The 20,002-nt window shown below is 49.3% G+C and overlaps 1 protein-coding gene across 6 annotated transcripts in view; it reads right to left on the bottom strand.

Annotated features, from left to right (window-relative positions):
* Positions 1 to 19,138, bottom strand: part of ASAP3 (ArfGAP with SH3 domain, ankyrin repeat and PH domain 3) — a 78,848-nt gene extending 59,710 nt beyond the window's left edge. For 2 of the 6 annotated variants that reach the window (XM_056795585.1, XM_056795586.1), the window contains exon 1: positions 18,798 to 19,086. In XM_056795585.1, the coding sequence (XP_056651563.1) occupies positions 18,798 to 19,042 (245 nt within the window). In that variant the 5' untranslated portion in view covers positions 19,043 to 19,086. Of the gene's footprint in view, positions 1 to 5,159; positions 5,726 to 18,797 lie in introns of those variants that run through there. The other 4 variants (XM_056795589.1, XM_056795588.1, XM_056795587.1 and 1 more) reach the window with 4 other exon arrangements.
* Between the last annotated feature and the right edge of the window lie 864 nt (positions 19,139 to 20,002).

The following is a 20,002-nucleotide window of genomic DNA, read 5'->3' as shown; positions in this document are numbered from 1 at the left end:
GTCAGAGCTGGGAGAGAGCTTAGAACAGAGAATGTCAGAGCTGGGAGGGAGCTTAGAACAGAGAATGGCAGAGCTGGGATAGTCCTTAGAACCCCGAATGTCAGCATTGGGAGGGCACTTGTAAGTATATACAGAAGGCAAGCACATTTGGGGAAAGGTGGACAGCTGACCAGTAGCAGGACTGGTCAGACTTTGGACTCCTAGACTTTTCCTTCCATGGCACAGTTTGGGGTTGGTCCTTCTAGACAATGAAGTCATCTCTTAAAAATGTTTTAATCAATATATTTTACTTTTCCACCAACTTCATTGGCAAACACATCCCAACCAGTATTGCTTGGAACATTTTTTAAAGGAAAAAAAAGCAACTCAGGGAAAATAACACAGCAAGTGAATCGGGTACTAAATGCCATGTTCCACACCCACAATCCCCCACCTCTCCAGTGAAAGGAGGGAGGCACATTTCTCCTCTCCTCTCTAGGAATAAGTGGCAGCTTAGAGTACTGGGTTAAAGTGGGCTTTCCAGCCAGGAACAGACTTGACTCTGACATATACTGGCTGTGGGACTGTGGGCAAGTGACTTTACCTCTAAGTGTCAGACAACTCGGGCAGCTGGTGATGAAGTGGATGGAGCATCGGGACTAGAACAGAAAAAAATCTGAGTTCAAACTTGGCCTCAGAACTTATTAGCTTGGGCAAATTAGATGTGTGACCTTGGGCAAGTCACCTAATTGGTTTGCCTCGGTTTCCCCAACAATAAAATAGGGATGATAATAGTAATACCTACCTCCAAGGTATTTATAAAGATAAAAATGACTTTGTCAAGTATCTGGAACAGAGTAGGTAGGTACTATATAAATGCAGTTATTATTATAATTATCATCATCATCATCATTATTTGGTTTGACCTGAATTAGTAGATGGAGTTTCCTCCTCTGGGAGTTCCCTAGGCCAATGAAAGCACGGGTCCAGGCCTAATCCTTTCTCTGGACTGCAGTGTAGTCTTGAAATGTTCCAGTTCATTTCTTGTCTTTCTCTTTTTTCTTCTCAGCCCACCCACCCTCCTTGGCCCAGGGGAAGAAGAGGGGCTCTGCAAAATCCTCTGTGGGTGGCCAAGGCCGGGAGAAGGTGGGAGCGGGGAGTTTGCCATCTTCCACTTAATGACTGGCAGCCTTTGCCAAGCCAGGCCAGGCCCAGGGTCTGTCTGCTCACGCTCTCTCGGGAGAAAAGTGCAAATGATGGCTCCAAAGAAAGTCTTCCAAAGCTGCCTGCCCTTCCTGCAGTCACCCAGGGAGAGGAACCCTCCTGCCCAGGGCTGCCCTTCTCTTGGGGAGGCAGGGGGAGGTGAAGGGAAGGGGAGAGACTCCCAGGTCTCCAGGACCCAGCCAAACAGTGCTTTTGGGGGGCAAGACCTGGCCTGCGGAGCTGGGAGACCCAGAGCCACAGGAAGGAAGGGAGGAAGGAGATATGGTGGAAGCCTGGGGAGCTTCCCTGGGAAACTGACTGAAGGAGGGGCTGGGCTCAGGCACACCAGTTAGGATAGGATCTGACCAGAGCGGCTCTTCTCCACTGCACCTAGACTCTAAATTCAATGGCGAGTGGTAGGGCTTTGTTTCTTTTTAATGTTCACCCAAGGGCTCTGAATTGGCATTTTTATATTCTTTCTTAGTTCCTCATCCAGGGCTCAGTGGTTTTCAGTTTTGTTTTGTTTTACCTTCCATCTTAGAATATACTAGGTATTGGTTCTAAGGCAGAAAAGTGGTGAGGGATAGGGAATGAGGATTAAGTGACTTGCCCAAGGTCACACAGCTAGGAAGTATCTGAGGCCAAATTTGAACCCAGGACCTCCTGTCTCTGGACCTGGCTCTTAATCCACTGAGCTACTCAGTTGCCCCCAAGGGCTCTGTGTTCTAAGGTCTCTCCCAGCTCTGACATTCTCTGTTCTAAGGACTCTCCCAGCTCTGACATTCCCTGTTCTAAGGTCTCTCCCAGCTCTGACATTCTCTACTCTAAGGTCTCTCCCAGCTCTGACATTCTCTGTTCTAAGGACTCTCCCAGCTCTGACATTCCCTGTTCTAAGGTCTCTCCCAGCTCTGACATTCTGTTCTAAGCTCTCTCCCAGCTCTGACATTCTCTACTCTAAGGTCTCTCCCAGCTCTGACATTCTCTGTTCTAAGGACTCTCCCAGCTCTGACATTCCCTGTTCTAAGGTCTCTCCCAGCTCTGACATTCTCTGTTCTAAGCTCTCTCCCAGCTCTGACATTCTGTTCTAAGATCCCTCCCAGCTCTGACATTCTCTGTTCTAAGGTCTCTCCCAGCTCTGACATTCCCTGTTCTAAGGTCTCTCCCAGCTCTGACATTCTGTTCTAAGCTCTCTCCCAGCTCTGACATTCTCTGTTCTAAGATCTCTCCCAGCTCTGACATTCTCTGTTCTAAGCTCTCTCCCAGCTCTGACATTCCCTGTTCTAAGCTCTCTCCCAGCTCTGACAGTCTCTGTTCTAAGGTCTCTCCCAGCTCTGACATTCTCTGTTCTAAGGTCTCTCCCAGCTCTGATATTCTCTGTTCTAAGCTCTCTCCCAGCTCTGACATTCTGGGTTCTAAGCTCTCTCCCAGCTCTGACATTCTCTGTTCTAAGGTCTCTCCCAGCTCTGACATTCTCTGTTCTAAGGTCTCTCCCAGCTCTGACATTCTCTGTTCTAAGGTCCCTCCCAGCTCTGACATTCTCTGTTCTAAGGTCCCTCCCAGCTCTGACATTCTCTGTTCTAAGGTCTCTCCCAGCTCTGACATTCTCTGTTCTAAGGTCTCTCCCAGCTCTGACATTCCCTGTTCTAAGGTCTCTCCCAGCTCTGACATTCTGTTCTAAGCTCTCTCCCAGCTCTGACATTCTCTGTTCTAAGATCTCTCCCAGCTCTGACATTCTCTGTTCTAAGCTCTCTCCCAGCTCTGACATTCTGGGTTCTAAGCTCTCTCCCAGCTCTGACATTCTCTGTTCTAAGGTCTCTCCCAGCTCTGACATTCTCTGTTCTAAGGTCTCTCCCAGCTCTGATATTCTCTGTTCTAAGCTCTCTCCCAGCTCTGACATTCTGGGTTCTAAGCTCTCTCCCAGCTCTGACATTCTCTGTTCTAAGGTCTCTCCCAGCTCTGACATTCTCTGTTCTAAGGTCTCTCCCAGCTCTGACAGTCTCTGTTCTAAGGTCTCTCCCAGCTCTGACATTCTCTATTCTAAGATCTCTCCCAGCTCTGATATTCTCTGTTCTAAGCTCTCTCCCAGCTCTGACATTCTGGGTTCTAAGATCTCTCCCAGCTCTGACATTCCCTGTTCTAAGGTCTCTCCCAGCTCTGACATTCTCTGTTCTAAGCTCTCTCCCAGCTCTGACATTCTGTTCTAAGATCCCTCCCAGCTCTGACATTCTCTGTTCTAAGGTCTCTCCCAGCTCTGACATTCCCTGTTCTAAGGTCTCTCCCAGCTCTGACATTCTGTTCTAAGCTCTCTCCCAGCTCTGACATTCTCTGTTCTAAGATCTCTCCCAGCTCTGACATTCTCTGTTCTAAGCTCTCTCCCAGCTCTGACATTCCCTGTTCTAAGCTCTCTCCCAGCTCTGACAGTCTCTGTTCTAAGGTCTCTCCCAGCTCTGACATTCTCTGTTCTAAGGTCTCTCCCAGCTCTGATATTCTCTGTTCTAAGCTCTCTCCCAGCTCTGACATTCTGGGTTCTAAGCTCTCTCCCAGCTCTGACATTCTCTGTTCTAAGGTCTCTCCCAGCTCTGACATTCTCTGTTCTAAGGTCTCTCCCAGCTCTGACATTCTCTGTTCTAAGGTCTCTCCCAGCTCTGACAGTCTCTGTTCTAAGGTCTCTCCCAGCTCTGACATTCTCTATTCTAAGATCTCTCCCAGCTCTGACATTCTCTGTTCTAAGCTCTCTCCCAGCTCTGACATTCTCTGTTCTAAGGTCTCTCCCAGCTCTGACATTCTCTGTTCTAAGCTCTCTCCCAGTATTACACTATATTCTAAGCATCCTCGGGTTCCAGGTGTCTCCCTGGCTACACTCGAACTGTCCTCACTCACAAAAATTTAACTATCTTACACAAAGTAAAAAACAGCAGAAAAAGAGCAGATGGTCCAGGAATCGCCAAATAGTTTTTATTTGGATGCATTTCCCTTTCCACCCCCTCAACAAGGCAGACACAGCTGGGCCCCCAAAGTAAATTGGTTTCAAGGGAAACTGGGAGCCTCCCCCCACAGCCACCCCAAGCCCGCCTGCCAGGCTGAAGCTAAGAAGGCTGCCTTCTGTTGGAGCCAGGACCCCACCCAGAATCCTGGCTGTGCTTCCTGCGGCTCCGAGCTCTCTGCCCTGCCAGGAATGGCGGCAATCGGAGCGGGCTGGCCTGAATTCTCCAGCCAGGCCTCTCCCGACCCCCAGCCCCGATCACATTTCAAGCCAGGAGTCTAGAGCCCGGAGCCACCCAGCCGGCCTCCCCCGTCTGGCCTGCCCTGGGAACACAGGCTGCCCCTAGAAAATGCCAAGACGATCAAGAGAAAGAGGGGCAGGAATTTCAAGGGGATTTTCCCAGAGACACCACAGAGACGTTACAGATATTGGCAGGAGGACAGTCTCCAGGTGGGGGCTTGCCCAGGGTGGGGGATTTTTGTTGTTGTTGTTATTATCCAGAAATCTCAACTCTTCCACCTCTTCTTCCTCAGTTTCCTAATCTATAAAATGAGAAAGACTTTGGAGGGGCACCTAGCAGGAAAGAATGCTGAACCCCGAGTTGTCTGACCTCAGACAATTCATTTCACATCCCTGGGCCTCAGTTGTCCTATTTGTAAAATGAGGGGATGGGATCTTATGACAAGACGGTTTCCAAGCTACCTGCCAGCTCCCAATTCTTTGGTCATTTAGTATTTTTAAACATCCATTTTTAGTCATCTCTCTCTTTTTTCCCCCATTGCCTAAGTTTTCCCTTGTGTTTCTCTCCCTCTCCTCCAATAAGAATCATAGCAAACACTCACTACGTGCCGGGGCTGTCCTGACCTCATTTGAACCTCCCAATCCCCCAGGAGAGGCTCCATTTTACAGATGAGGAAACAGAGGCGACAGAAGGCAAGTGACTGGTCCAGGGCCACCCAGCCAGGAAGTGTCTGAGGCTGCTCTCTCTACTTACACGGCTGCCCTTGCCCGATGGCCCTCCTGTAGAATGAAGGAGGTTGTTTCGTCTTGATTCAATCTCTCCATCCCTGATGCTGTGCCTCCATTTCTTCATCTGCCAAATGAGGACGGTAGCCTAGAGGTCCCCAAGTAAGGCCCCGCTCGGGGGCAGAGGGGGGATCCCAGCCTCCAGAGCCTAGGAGTCAGTCCGAGGGGGACCGATGTCTAAAGCACGTCTCTAAGAGGCGAACAAAATACATTTCTGAGGTTTCCGGGGCATTTCGCTGCCGGCACTCGGCGGTGAAGCCGCTGCTGTGCCCACTTTCCAGATGCTAGAACAGAGGCCTCAGGATCCGTTTGCCTTGGACAAGGTAGGGAGAGGCAGCTTCAGTCCCTGACCTCACATTCTCTCACTCCCAGCCAGAAGGGCAGGCTAGGAGAAGCCGCTCAGGAAACCTCCGCACAAAGAGCTTTGAGAAACTGGAGCAGCGCATTCCAGGGGACCCTGGGGAAGGCCCCACCCGGCCCAAGCCCCTCAGCCAGAGGCTGAGGAAGGCCAAAGCAGGCCGGGTTCCTCCTCCTCCGGGCCCAGGATCACAAGGGGGGAGGGGGGAGGGGGGGTGCTCACTCTTACACCCCTCCCCCTCTCCCCACCTTCCTCCCCCTCCCCCACCTCCTCAGAGCCCACTAAGCACCACCTGGAGTTAGGGATGGGGGTGGGGCAGCCTGAGAGCTGCCCGGAGCCAGGAGAGGCAGGATGCCTTGTCCAGGGGCCACAGTATCCCTCATCTACACTGGAGGCTCGGCCTTATCTTTCTTTGTTGTTTTTTTTTTAAGCCCTTACTTTTCCCATTAGAGTCAGCACTGTGAAGAGCAGCAAGAGGGAGGCAAAGGGGGTTAAGTGACTTGCCCAGGGTCACCCCTCAGACACTTGCCTGAGGCCACATTTGAACCCAGGACCTCCTGCTCCAGGCTGCCCTGCTTTATCCTTCTAGAAGAATTGGGAATCTCATCTCATCTCACTTTGCATGCCCTTTGCACATCGTGTTTACTGAATGAGTGACCTCATGACCATCAAGTGACTGACTGGGGGAGCCTCTGGCCGGTCCCATCCACATCTGCACAGCCAGAGCCAGGCGCCCGGCAACATCACCGAGCTCTCACTCAGTGCGGGCATCCATCCATCCATCTGTCCATCTATCCATCTATCCATCCATCCATCCAACCATCTATCTATCTGTCTGTCTATCTATCTATCTATCTATCTATCTATCTATCTATCTATCTATCTATCTGTCTGTCTATCCATCTACCCATTCATCCGTCTATCCATCCATCTATCTATCTGTTCACCCATCCACCCATCTGTCCATCTGTCCATCTATCCATCCATCCATCCAACCATCTATCTATCTATCTATCTATCTATCTATCTATCCATCCATCCATCCATCAGTCCATCCTTCTGTCCATCAGTCTGTCTGCCCATCTGTCTCTCCATCTTTCTCTCATCGCACCCCTCTAGCCCAGCACAGTACGTGTACACAGGGATGCACATGCATTAACATACAAACGTGCACATACATAAACATGTGTAGACAGATATAGCTAGAGCTGCTCACACACGCACACATGCACGCTCTGTCCTTGCACCTCCCATGCCTGCACTGTACGTAGACACAGACACAAGCTCGTGTGTGTATCCCCAGGCCCGGCTCTCACAAAGCTGACAACCTAAGGAGGTCAAGATGGCTGCACAAAGGATGCCACTTCAAGTGTAATAGCCATCTGTCCATCTATCCATGCATTCTTCTAGCTGCCTTTCCATCTATCTATGCATTTATCTGTCTTTTCTCTCACTAGATAGATAGTGTAAGACTATGACAGAACAAAAAAGAAACTGAGGGAAAGGGTGTTACAATAACAGAGGGGGAGGTATTACTGTCCCCAAGAGGCAATCCGGAAAGGCTTCCTGGAGGCCAGGGGCTCTGGAGCTCGCCTTTACTTCAACTGTCTGAGCCCAGGGGAAGCAGGCAGGAAATCCCTTCAAGGCAAAGGAAAGGCAGGAGAGGGCGGAGGAAGAATGAGAGACACAGCAAGGATCTGTGCTAGACTGAAACAGAGAAGATGTGAGGGGAAGAGACAGGCTGGAGCCAGAACAGGAAAGGCTTCTGGAGAATGGGCATGGAGTCACTGAGGAGTGATGAGTGTGTGTGTGTGTGTATGTGAGAGAGAGAGAGAGAGAGACAGAGAGAGAGAGAGAGAGAGAGAGAGAGAGAGGAGAGAGAGAGAGAGAGAGAGGAGAGAGAGAGAGGAGAGAGAGAGAGAGGAGAGAGAGAGAGAGAGAGGAGAGAGAGAGAGAGAGGGAGAGAGAGAGAAAGAGAGAGGAAAGAGGGAGGGAGAGAGAGAGGGAGGGAGGGAGGAAGAGAGAGGAAAGAGGGAGGGAGAGAGAGAGGGGGGAAGTGATGGGGGGAGAGAGAGAGAGAGAGAGAGAGAGAGAGAGAGAGAGAGAGAGAGAGAGAGAGAGAGAGAGAGAGGAGAGAGAGAGAGAGAGAGAGAGAGAGAGAGAGAGAGAGAGAGAGGAGAGAGAGAGAGAGAGGAGAGACAGAGAGAGAGACAGAGAGACAGAGAGAGAGACAGAGAGACAGAGAGAGAGAGAGAGAGAGGGAGAGAGAGAGAGAGAGAGAGAGAGGAGACAGAGAGAGAGAGAGGAGAGAGAGAGAGAGAGACAGAGAGAGAGAGAGAGAGAGAGAGGAGACAGAGAGAGAGAGAGGCTGAGCGAGAGAGAGACAGAGAGAGAGAGACAGAGAGAGGGAGAGAGAGAGAAAGAGAGAGGAAAGAGGGAGGGAGAGAGGGGGGGGGAAGTGATGGGGAGAGAGAGAGAGAGAGAGAGAGAGAGAGAGAGATAGAGAGGAGAGAGAGAGAGAGAGAGAGAGAGAGAGGAGAGAGAGAGAGAGAGAGAGGAGAGAGGATGGAGGGAGAGAGAGAGAGAGAGAGAGAGGAGAGAGAGAGAGAGGAGAGAGAGAGAGAGGAGAGAGAGAGAGAGGAGAGAGAGAGGGAGAGAGGGAGAGAGAGAGAGGGAGAGAAGAAGAAGAAGAAGAAGAAGAAGAAGAAGAAGAAGAAGAAGAAGAAGAAGAAGAAGAAGAAGAAGAAGAAGAAGAAGAAGAAGAAGAAGAGAGAGAGAGATAGAGGGAGCAGGAGGGAGGGAGAAGAAAGGAGGGAGAGAGGGAGAGAGAGAGGGAGAGACCAGGCAGGACCATGGAGGGGAGGCTGGAGGCAGGAGGCCCTTACAAGAGGAGGAGGAATCCCATGGACTCATTAAACACTGGTGACTAAGTACTCCTGTGTACAAGAACAGCACCAGGTCTTGTGGGTACAAAGACCTGAAGCACTTCCTTCCTTCCTTCCTCTCTAGGAATCTACAGTCCACTTGGGGAGCAACATGTCCACAGAGGAGTATGTGGAAAACATACACAAAACAAACCCAAAGGAATGCTGGCTGGGGCGGGGGGGGGGGGGCAGCCGCCAAAACTTAGGGAATCAGGAAAGGCAGGCATGGAGGTGATGGGGAGCATCTGGCCCAGAGCTGGGAACTCTGGCAATGGGGAGGCCTCCCTGGCACTGAAGAGTAAACTAGGTTGGGGGTGAAGGAAGTGGGGAGCAAAGTGGATGTCAAGTGGGGGGACAAAGAGAGGAGAGGGAGAAAAAGAAAAAAGAGAGAGCAACTAGGTGGCTCGGTGGACAGAGAGCCAGGTCTGGGAGGTCAAATATGACCTCAGTCACTTCCCAGCTGGGTGACCCTGGGCAAGTCACTTGACCCCCACTGCCCAGCTCTTACCACTCTTCTGCCTTGGACCCAATACATAGTAGTGATTCTAAGAAGGCAAAGGTTTAAAAAAAGGAAAAAGAACGAGAGAGAGGAGGGTTCTTTCTACTCTGAAACACTCAGCTAAAACAGGAGGAGGTGAAGGAAGAGAGACAGAGGCAGACAGACAGACAGACGCAAAGATCACCTGGGCCAGATGTTGTCCTTCAACCCCAGCCCAGACCAAGAACATGGGCCTGAGGGAAGAGAGAGACTCAGGCAAGAGGGGATGGTGGGTAGTGTTAGACCTGGTAGTCAGGAATACTAGTGTTCAAATCCTCCTCTTCCCCTCACTAGCTGTGTGACGCTGGGCAAGTGTCTTACCTTCTTTGAGTCTCAGTTTCCTCCTCTGTAAAATACGGATAATAATAGCACCTACCTCCTACAGTTATTGTGAGACCCACCGGAAATAACCCACCTACAGCTCTATACACGCCGGCTCTTATTTTATTAGGGCAGGCTCTGCCACTACCCGGGAGTGCGGTGGAGAGTAAATTACTCCTGTCTCCAGGCCTTAATCTCTTCTTCTGTAAAAACAGGAAGCCCAGAAGAAGGTCCCTTTCAGCTCTTCAGCCTAGTAAACATGAACGATCTCTATTTGCCATGGCTAGGGTCTGTTACCCCAGTCCTGGCTGTCAGAATAGACCATAATGTCCCAAAAGTTTTAGGGCAGTTTTATTTTCTCTTTAAACCCTCACCTTCCATCTGTGTATTGGCTCCGAGACAGAAGAGCAGTAAAGGCTAGGCAATTGGGGCAGGGTGGTGGGGGTGGGGGTGGTGGTACAGTGACCTGCCCAGGGTCACACAGCTAGGAAGTCTCTGAGCCCAGATTTGAATCTAAGACCTCCCATCTCTAGGCCTGGTTCTCAATCCACTGAGCCACCCAGCTGTGCCCTTTTAGGGAGGTTTTTAAAAAGCTTTAGTGGGGTAGCTAGGTGGTTCAATGGATAGAGTACCAGACTTGGAAATGGCAGATCCTGGGTTCAAATCTATCCTCAGATACTTCCTAAGTATATGTCCCTGGGCAAGTCATTTAACCTCCACTGTCTGATCCTTATCACTTTTCTGCCTTGAAACCAACACATAGGATTGATTCTAAGACAGAATATAAGGGTTTAGAAAAGAAAATAAAAACATGTATTAATGTGCCACTCTCAGAAAGACCCTCACAAATGGCTATTGGGTTGGACTATACAGAGACTCTCTCTCCCCTCAAGCTCACCAATGGTGAAGGAGTAGAAGTCTAAAGACCTAGTTCTGAGGCTCGGCTTTGGTATGTGTGAGTTGTGTGAGCTTGGACAAGTCAAATTCCCTTATGTGTGACTGTTCCCTCATCTGTAAAATGGGGACCCTCTTTGCACTTCTTCCCACAGAAGGCTAAGGAAAGTACCTTGTAAAACCTCAAATACTTTAGAAATGGGGGCTAGTATTATTAGTAACAGTAAACTTTTCTTTGCCTCATTCATTGGACCATAAACTGAAAAGGACCTTAGACACCTTATTCATCTGACACTTCCCCCATTTTACAGATGAGCAGGCCAAGATAAGCCAGGATGCTCATAAAATCCCACTTCCTCTACCAAACCTGCCTTCAGTGACTAAAAGAAAGCCTCTACTTACACCACCATATTCATTGCAGCTCTCAGAAGAAGTTGAGAAGAAAGGATTGAGGGGGGTAGATGGTAGCTCAGTGGGTAAAGAGTCAGACCTAGAGACTAGAGGTCCTGGGTTCCAATCTAGCCTCAGATACTTCCTAGCTGTATGACCCTGGATAAGTCCCATAAGCCCCATTGCCTAGCCCTTACCACTCTTCTGCCTTGGAACTAATACTTAGTATCAATTTCTAAGAAGAAAGGTAAGGGTTGAGAGAGAGAGAGAGAGAGAGAGAGAGAGAGAGAGAGAGAGAGAGAGAGAGAGAGAGAGAGAGAGAGAAGTGGATGCCTAGGCATTGGGGAATGACTGAAAAAGTAGTGTTAAATGAGTAGAATGTAGAATGATTGGCTGAGAAGGGTAGCTGGATGACGCAGTGGATAGAAAGTCAGTCCTGGAGATGAGAGGTAGTGAGCTCAAATGTGGCCTTAAACACTTCCTAGGTATGTGACCCTGGACAAGTCACTTGATCCCAACTGCCTAGCCCTTGCCCTTCTTAGAGTTGTTACTGTGACAAAAAGTACAGATTTAGAAGGGGGAAAAAAAAGAATGACAGCCTAGTGAAGGGAGTGGAATAGGTTACCTTGAGAAAAGACAATTGTAAAGAAGTCAGAGAAATATGGAGGAAAGGTCCAGGGTAACTGAAGAAGAGTGAAATGAGCAGGACCAAGAGACTGAAATATACAGGAGACCAAGAGACTGAAATACACAAGGGACCAGGAGACTGAAATATACAGGAGACCAAGAGACTGAAATACACAAGGGACCAGGAGACTGAAATACACAAGGGACCAAGAGACTGAAATATACAGGAGACCAAGAGACTGAAATACACAAGGGACCAGGAGACTGAAATACACAAGGGACCAAGAGACTGAAATATACAGGAGACCAAGAGACTGAAATACACAAGGGACCAAGAGACTGAAATATACAAGGGACCAAGAGACTGAAATACACAAGACCAGAAGGAATGTCAGGGAAACAAGTGGGAGCCCCCATCCCTGACTGAAGAGGATGGAGCCTAGGGCTGATGCCACAGGAAGACCCCAGGAAAAGGTGAGGAAATGTACCTGTTTGCCTGCCTCTGAAAGACCAGGCTGTTTGGGTGCACAGGGCTGTCAGACCCCTTGGGGGTAGCATTTGGTTTTGTTTCAATGCTTCCCTTTGTTATGGGGAAAGACTCACAGAGTAGGGGAGGAGAGAAGAGGAGGATCAAGTATATACAAGAAACGATGGGGTTGGACAAACAAAAGGCATTGATAAACTTTAGTTTTTCTTTGAAAAAAGAAAGAGAGAAAATAGCTGAGGCCCTGAAAGGGGAAGTGATGTGGGCAAGGTCACATAGCAGCAGAGTCAGGGGCCTGAATACGAAAGACTGCTTTCTTTTTGACCAAGACTTCCTCCTTCTAGCTCTAACATCCTCTTCCAGTGTTCTGGCCCAGGTCTCTCCCAGCTTTGATATTCTGTGTTTTTAGGCCCTTCTACCTCTGATATTATATATTGTTAGGTCTTTCTCAGGCCAGGTATTCTAAATTCTAAGACCCTTTGTAGCTCTGATAGTCTGTATTCTTTGGCCCTTTCCAGCCCTGATATTCTATGTTCTAAGGCCCCTTCTGGTTCTGATATTCTGTGTTTTTAGGCCCTTCTACCTCTGATGATCTGCATTCTTAAGCTCTTTCCAGGCCTGATAGTCTATGTTCTAAGGTCTCTTCTAGCTCTGATATTCAGTGTATTTGGGCCCTTCCCAGCCCTGATATTCTCTGTTCTGAGGCCCCTTCTAGTTCTGACATTCTGTGTTCTAGAGTCTCTTCCAGCTCTGACACGATGTGTTCAAAGCCCCCTCCCACTCTGGCACAGTGTAAATGCTGGCTCCTGAGTCAGAGTTCTTGGGTTCATTCTCTCCTACCTAGGTAGCCTTGAGCAAATAGTTTCCCTCCCCTCATCTCCTTTTCCTCCCCTGTCAACAAAAAGGGTTAGACTCAGTGGTTTCTTAAATCTCTTCTAGCTCTACAAGCCTCCATCATCTTGATCCAAATTCTAGTGCAGCCACACAATACTCTGTGTCTCCTTGTAAATCATTTTACTTCCTCTGGGCCTTGGTTTCCCCAAAGGGAGGAGGTCAGGTGAGATGACCTCTCAGATCTGCCCTCCCAGCTCCAAGTCTTTGATCACGTGACCTCAGCTGCTGCTCTAAGGTCCCTCACAGCTTACACTCAGGTGCTGGGCTATATAGTTCCTTTTGGTTCTAACTCCTAGACCACCGTAAGGCAAAAGTGGGCTCCCTATTACCCTCCCAGTTCTCCTGAGTCAGAGAAGCAAAGGATTTTCTCTCTCTTTTTTCTTTTAATATTTTATTTCCCCAATTATGTGTAATAACGATTTTCAGCAGAGGTTTTTTTGACTGAGAGATTACCTAATTCATCATGGTGCAATGAACAAGAGCTCTGGACACTTCCTTGCTGAGTGGCCTTGGGAAAGTGACCTGACCTTTCTCTCAGGCTCAGTTTTCTCATCTGTAAATAAGGCTATAATAATAGCAGCTGCCTCCCTGACTTCAAGACCAGGGTCCTACCTACTATATGGCATGACAATGAAGTAGAGAGAATGCTAGACTTGCCAGCAGGAAGACTTGAGTTCAGATCCTGACTCAGATGCCCAATCCCTCTTGATTCTAGTACCTTCCCTCTGTTAATTATTTTCTATTCAAACTGTATCTAGCTTATCTGTAAAGCTTGGTTGACATGTGGTCTCCACAATTAGATTGTAAGCTCCTTGGGGGCAGAAACTTTAGTGCCTGGCACATAGTAGGTGCTTAATAAATGTTTAATTGATTTTTAAACCCTTATTTAAAAAAAATAAAACTCTCACCTTCTATCTAAGAATCAATACTGTGTATTGGTTCAAAGGTAGAAGAATAATAAGGGCTAGGCAACGGGGGTGAAGTGACTTGCCCAGGGTCACATAGATAGTAAGGTCAGATTTGAACCCAGGACCTCCCATCTCTAGGCCTGGCTCTCAATCCATTCTGCCAACTGCCCCCAAACCATTATTTTTAAAAATCCATTTTATTGATGTTTGTTTTTGATTCCTCTAAATTTTACCCAACATCCCTTCTTCTCCTTCCTTCCAGAAAATTATCTATTATATCAAAGCATTGAAAGGATTACTTTTATAGAAACAGGGCATTGGATAGAGTCCCAGACCAAGAGTCAGGAAGACTCCTCTTCATGAGTTCAAATTTGGCTTCAGACATTTGACAGTTGTGTGACCCTGGACAAGTCACTTCACCCTGTTTGCCTCAGTTTCCTCACTAGAGAAGGAGATGACAAACCACTCCAGGTTCTTAGCTGTGTCACCTTGGACAAATCACTTCACCCTGTTTGCCTCAGTTTCCTCATCTGTCAAATGAACTGGAGAAGGAAATGGCAAACCACTCCAGCTTCTTAGCTATGTCACCCTGGACGAGTCACTTCACCCTGTTTGCCTCAGTTTCCTCATCTGTCAAATGAACTGGAGAAGGAAATGGCAAACCGCTCCAGCTATAATTTCTGCCAAAAAAATTTCAAATGGGGTCAGGAAGAATCAGGGACCATTGAAAAATGACTAAACAACTAAATTATGGAAGTAATGGTCTCCTCCTTTTCGATGGCTGCCTGGGATGAGCCGCTTCCCTGCTAGGATTCTTCTGTAGTGAATTTATAGTGAAAATATTCTGCAGCCTGTAAAGCAGGCGGAAAAAATGACTGCTTTCAGCAGTTGAACAGTTAAACCCAGGGATGTGAGCCGATCCCCGAAAGCACCCGTGCCTCACACATCCGCAGAGAACAAGAGGAAGGCCTCCCCGGCTCCCCCTCAGGGGCGGCCAGCCCAGACACCCTTATTTTCATTTTACAGAGGAAACCGAATCTCAGAGATCTTCAAAGATCCCAGAGGATTCTTCCCTTGAGATCACAGGGCGGGGAGGGAGACAGGATAGGTTTTATCCATTCCATTTTACAGATGAGGAAACTGAGGCTGAGATATGAAGGAACTTTCTAAAGGTCACAAAAGAGATAAGGAGGCAGTCCTGGGCTGGGTCTGAAATCCTGCAAACCTCTAAATTCAGCAATTATTTTTTAAATTTTATTTTAATAACAATTTTCCACATAAGTTTTCTGACAGCTATTGTAATTCTTATTATCCTCCCCGTTTTTCTTCATTTTTCTCCTTGAGAACACAGTAGGCATTTTCTACATGAGGAAACCGAGGCTCAGAGCCCCTGAGACTCAAACGTGTCTGCTGCCACGCTGGAAAGAGTCAGGATGAATGTGAAAATAAATTTAAAAAGATAATAATAGCAGCTGAACTTAGAAGTTTGCAGGATTTCTCCCTCTCCCCTCCAGGAGAAAAATAAGCACCTTTGAGGGGAGGCTGTTTCTGTTTTGTTTTGTCTTTATACTCCCAGAACCAGCACAGAATAGATATTTTATTAGTGATTATTGACAGATTGAGAGTCAGGCCTAGAGATGGGAGGTCCTGGGTTCAAATCTGGCCTCAGACACTTCCCAGTTGTGTGACCCTGGGCAAGTCACTTGACCCCCATTGCCTAGCCCTGACTGCTCTTCTGCCTTGGAGCCAATACACAGTATTGATTCTAAGACATAGAGTCAGGGTTTAAAAATTAATTAAGGATGGTGGAACTGGATTGAATACGAACAAGAGAAAGATCGAAGGCAAATTTGAACCCAGGAACTCCCATGTGCAGGGCCTGGTGCTCTAGCCACTGAGCCGCCCAGCTGCCCCTCCAAAAAAGCATTTCTGGGACACAAAGCACAAACCTGCCCTTTCTCTTGACCTCCCATCAGGCCATGGGAGGAGGGGCTCCGGGTGCCGATGGTGACACAGGCCGGCGCCCTCAGGTTTTGTCAGAAGAAAGGAGGAAGAGAGGATTCTTGTGGAAAAGCTGCCAAGTTCCCAAGCCAAAGGGGGGACCGGCTTGGCCTGGTCTGAACTGGGGCATAGATAGCAGGGCTCCAGGGCCATTCTCAGGGCTGCCTCGGCCTCCCCTCCCCCTGCAGAGGCAGGGGAAGGCCCACACACATAGGGCAGGCCTTATGCGGGAGTATAAATGGACACTTCTGTCTACAGAGCAGCATTCACAGCGCGACCTCCCCGGGATGAAGCTTATTTAATATTTCAACAAATGATCTGGCAGAGGGAGAAGCCCCCGAGTCCTCGAGCTCTGGGATGATAGTCAGCTCTCTCGGGCCAGTTTAGGCCCGCTCATGGGGGGAAAGGTTTTCATCTGGACATCTGGTCCAACCCAAACCTGAGCAGAAATCTGCCTGCGCAGAACCCGCTGGGTTCCATTGGAAGGCCTTAGTGATGGGGAACTCACTACCTCCCAAGGCAGTCTTCCTGTTTTTTTTTAAACTATTTTAAATTAATCGATTTATTATCAATTACCAAATAAGTCTTCTTTTAAAAAAAAAACTATTTTAAATTTATCTATTTATTGCCAATTACCAAAGCAGTCTTCCTTTAAAAAACTATTCTTAATTAATTAATTTATTACCAATTGCCAAGGCAGTCTTCCTTTTTTAAAAAACTATTTAAAATTTATCTATTTAGTACCAATTGGCAAAGCAGTCTTCCTTTTTTTAAAAACTACTTAAAATTTATCTATTTAGTACCAATTGTCAAAGTAGTCTTCCTTTTTTAAAAAACTACTTTAAATTTATTTATTTATTACCAATTGTCAAAGCAGTCTTCCTTTTTTAAAAACTACTTTAAATTTATTTATTTATTTATTACTAATTGTTTTTAAAATTTTTTTAATTTATTTTTATAAATATATATACATTTTTTTTAAAACCCTTACCTTCTGTCCTGGAGTCAATACTGTGTATTGGCTCCAAGGCAGAAGAGTGGTGGTAAGGGCTAGGCAATGGGAGTCAAGTGACTTGCCCAGGGTCACACAGTTAGGAAGTGGCTGAGGCCAGATTTGAACCTAGGACCTCCCATCTCTAGGCCTGGTTCTCAATCCACTGAGCTACCCAGCTTCCCCCATAAATATGTATAAAAATTTTTTTAATTTATTTATTACTAATTGTCAAAGCAGTCTTCCTTTTTAAATTTTATTTTATTTAAAAACCCTCACCTTCCATCTTGGAATCAATACTGTGCATTGGCTCCAAGACAGAAGAGTGGTAAGGGCTAGGCAATGGGGGTCAAGTGACTTGCCCAGGGTCACACAGCTGGGAAGTGTCTGAGGCCAGATTTGAACCTAGGACCTCTCATCTCTAGGCCTGATTCTCAATCCACTGAGCCACCCAGCTGCCCTCAGTCTTTCTTTTTTTTTTTTAAACTACTTTAAATTTATTTATTACCAATTACCAAGATAGTCGTCCTGAAGAAGATTTTAGAGATGGATCAGAAAAGTAGGGAAATGTATTAAGGGCGCCTTATGGCATGGTGGAAAATGTGATGGATTCCGAAATCCTGAGTTTGAATCCTACCTTAGTGACTTGTCACCCGGGAGGCCTCCATGTCTCTCATCTACAAAATGATGGGGTCAGACCGGATGATGTTTAGTGCTAAATCTAGGATTTTATTTATCCCCACTTAATTTCATCTTGTTAGATTCAGCGCCCTTGCCAATGGCCCACCCTCAGGCTGCCTCCTTTCGCCCTCTCTCCCCCGACACAGTGGGGAAGGCCCACCCATAAAGTAGGCCTTGAGCCTGACTAGAAAGGGACGCGTTTATCCGTTTGGATCCTTTCGGATCCGCGGGTCAGTGAAGGGTGCCCAGCTTTCTGCCCCCCCCAAGTCTGGGGCACACGCTTTTCTCCGAGGCTCGGATACATGTTTTAAACTGACGAGGGCTGAGCACAGATCCCTGTGGCGTTCCACTAGACACTGCCAAGTGGACCATGAAGCATCCATTCATTGCTGCCTACTCTTGTGTTTTTAAGGAATGACGTCGAATGAAGTAAGCGGCACCAGAAAGAAAATAATGTGCCGAATGAGGACAGCCGCGGCAATAAAGAGGACAAGGACATTCTGTAGGCAGAATAAGCAAGCTTGGCCTGGGAGAAGATCAAAGAAAAGGCCCCTTTCTTCCTGTATTGTAGAGGGGCGCCTCTGGGTGAGAAATATTGCGTGTAATGTCACGCTGGGTCAGTTTGGGTGGCTGGTTTGGGAAACTGCTCTTTCTTTTACAATCTTTTTGAGGGGAAGTCAGTGGTTAAAACAAGGGGTTGGGGAGAGGAAGAGATTCAGAAATGAGTGCAATTTATAAGCAAAAAGCCCATACACACAAGAAGGGGGGGGGGGGGGGAGATAGGCTATAGCAGGGCTACTTGGGCCAGGCCCAGGCCCAGGGGCAGGCTAAATGCTAAGAGAATCCCATTTACAAGTGTGTTGCCCAGTTCCAGGGGCCAGATACCAAAGAAAGGTGGGGATCCTGACCTCAAGTCTGGGATGCTCTAGTTGGTGAATCAAGACAACACTTGGATAAAAATAATAATTGTTCAAACTTAAGGGCAAAGAAAGCACTTGATTTTTTGACCCTTACAATGATGATGAAAAATAGGTGCTGTTACTACTCTGTTTTTACCAATGAGGAAACTGAACCTGAGATGGGTTAAGTGACTTGTCCAGGGTCATATGGTCACTATTCAAACTCAGATCTATCTATGATAGTGCCATGTAAGTCAGGGAACTCAGAATGATGATCCAGGGAGGTTCAGGCCCTCAGAGGGCAAGACGCAGTTTAGTGAAAAGATGACTGAGTTTGTCGGGCGAGTTTGGATGCCCTGGCGCTGACGCTTGCTACCTGGGTGACCTTGGGGCAGTCACTAGGTTTGTGAAGAGGAGGCGGGCCCAGAGAGTCGCTATAGTTCTCTCCATCTCTGAATCCGCAATCCCATGAACTGTCCCCCACTCCGGGGCATCATGGGGCGCCCTGGACTGCCCAACTCAGGATGACCTTACCAGCTCGAGGATGCAAAGGGGCTGGGCCACACATCGGACACTGACCGGCCTGGAGGGCCAGAGAGGTGTCCGGGTCAGGCTCTGCCCCTCCACCCCGGCCCCCCTCAGAGAGGGAGGGACCCTTCGAGTGGGTCACGCCCCCCTCCCGCGTCACCCCCTCACCTCCTCCCGGGCCAGCGCCGCCCCCCGGCATCGGGGTATCTTGGCGGCGAAGGCGAGCGCGGCGGGGCCACCCTGGGAGCTGAGGTCATCCGCGGTGACCGCCAGGAACTCGGCGACGCTGAGCTGCTCAGGCATGTCGGGGGCCGGGTTCCAGCCGGGGCGCGGGGTGCTGGGGGAAGGCAGAGCGGGCTGGGTCCGACGGAGCGGTGAACGGCGCTGCGCCCGCCGGGCGGCCTCTCGCTCATCAGCCTGGGCACAGTCCGAGGCCGAGGGCCCGCCCCACCCCCGCCTCTCTCCTCCTACTGCCGGCCCCCTCCGAGCACCCTCCTCCACTCCACCCCCACCCAGGCCCGCCCCCTCAGAGTCCCCACTGCCCTTGGCCCCACCTTGTCCCGCCTCTACCCCTAGGCCTCCAACCCCACCCTGCCCCCGCCCCTCCAAGACCCTCCCACTCCCACCCCAAGATATCGCGTTCCTCCTTCAGAGCCCCCCCTCACTCTCTCCTTTTCCCGCCCCATCCCGATGTCCCCCATTCTTCCTATTGCCCCCCAACCGCTCCTTCTTGTCCCGCCCCCAAAGTTCTCCATTCCTTCTCCAGCACCCCATCCCCTCCAAATCCCTCCCACTCCAGCCCCAAGATTCCTCATTCCTTCTGCAGTCCAGCCCTTTCTCGCCCCGCCTCTGAGGTCCCCAATTTCTTCACCAGAAGCCCCATGCCCTCCAAGTTCCTCCCAAATCCCCCATTCGCCCTGCAATCTCCGCCCCTTTCTCGCCCTGCCCACTTCCCCACTCTCCCAGATCTGCCCCATCTCGTCTCGCCCCATCCAAGTCCCCGCTCTCAGGCTAATCCCACCCCAGCACCGTCCCCTCCAGCCCACCTCGATTCTGCTAGACCCTTGGCTCCACCTCCGGCCCGCCCCCTTTCATTCGCTCCGCCCCCTTCGGGGTCACTAGCCCCACCCCCGAGTCCAGCCCCGCTCCTTCCTCCCTTCCTGGCTTCCCACCTGGGCCCGCCGCCGTAGCTCCGCCCTTTGTCTCCCTGCCTGGGGCTCCCCGCAGTCTTGTGGGTTCTGCCTAGTTTCCCCCTACCCCCTTCGGCCCCAGCTTTCTCCGGGCTGCCCCGCCCCGCCTTTGGCCCCGAACCCAGGAACACTGCCCCACCCCCCACCCCTTACCCGGCTGCGCCGGCCCGACTCCTCCAGGAC

This window comes from Monodelphis domestica, chromosome 4 (assembly GCF_027887165.1).
Source record: "Monodelphis domestica isolate mMonDom1 chromosome 4, mMonDom1.pri, whole genome shotgun sequence".
NCBI lineage: Eukaryota > Metazoa > Chordata > Mammalia > Didelphimorphia > Didelphidae > Monodelphis > Monodelphis domestica.
The sequence above is the reverse complement of the archived record's forward strand: the minus strand, read 5'-3'. Positions and strand labels throughout refer to the sequence as shown.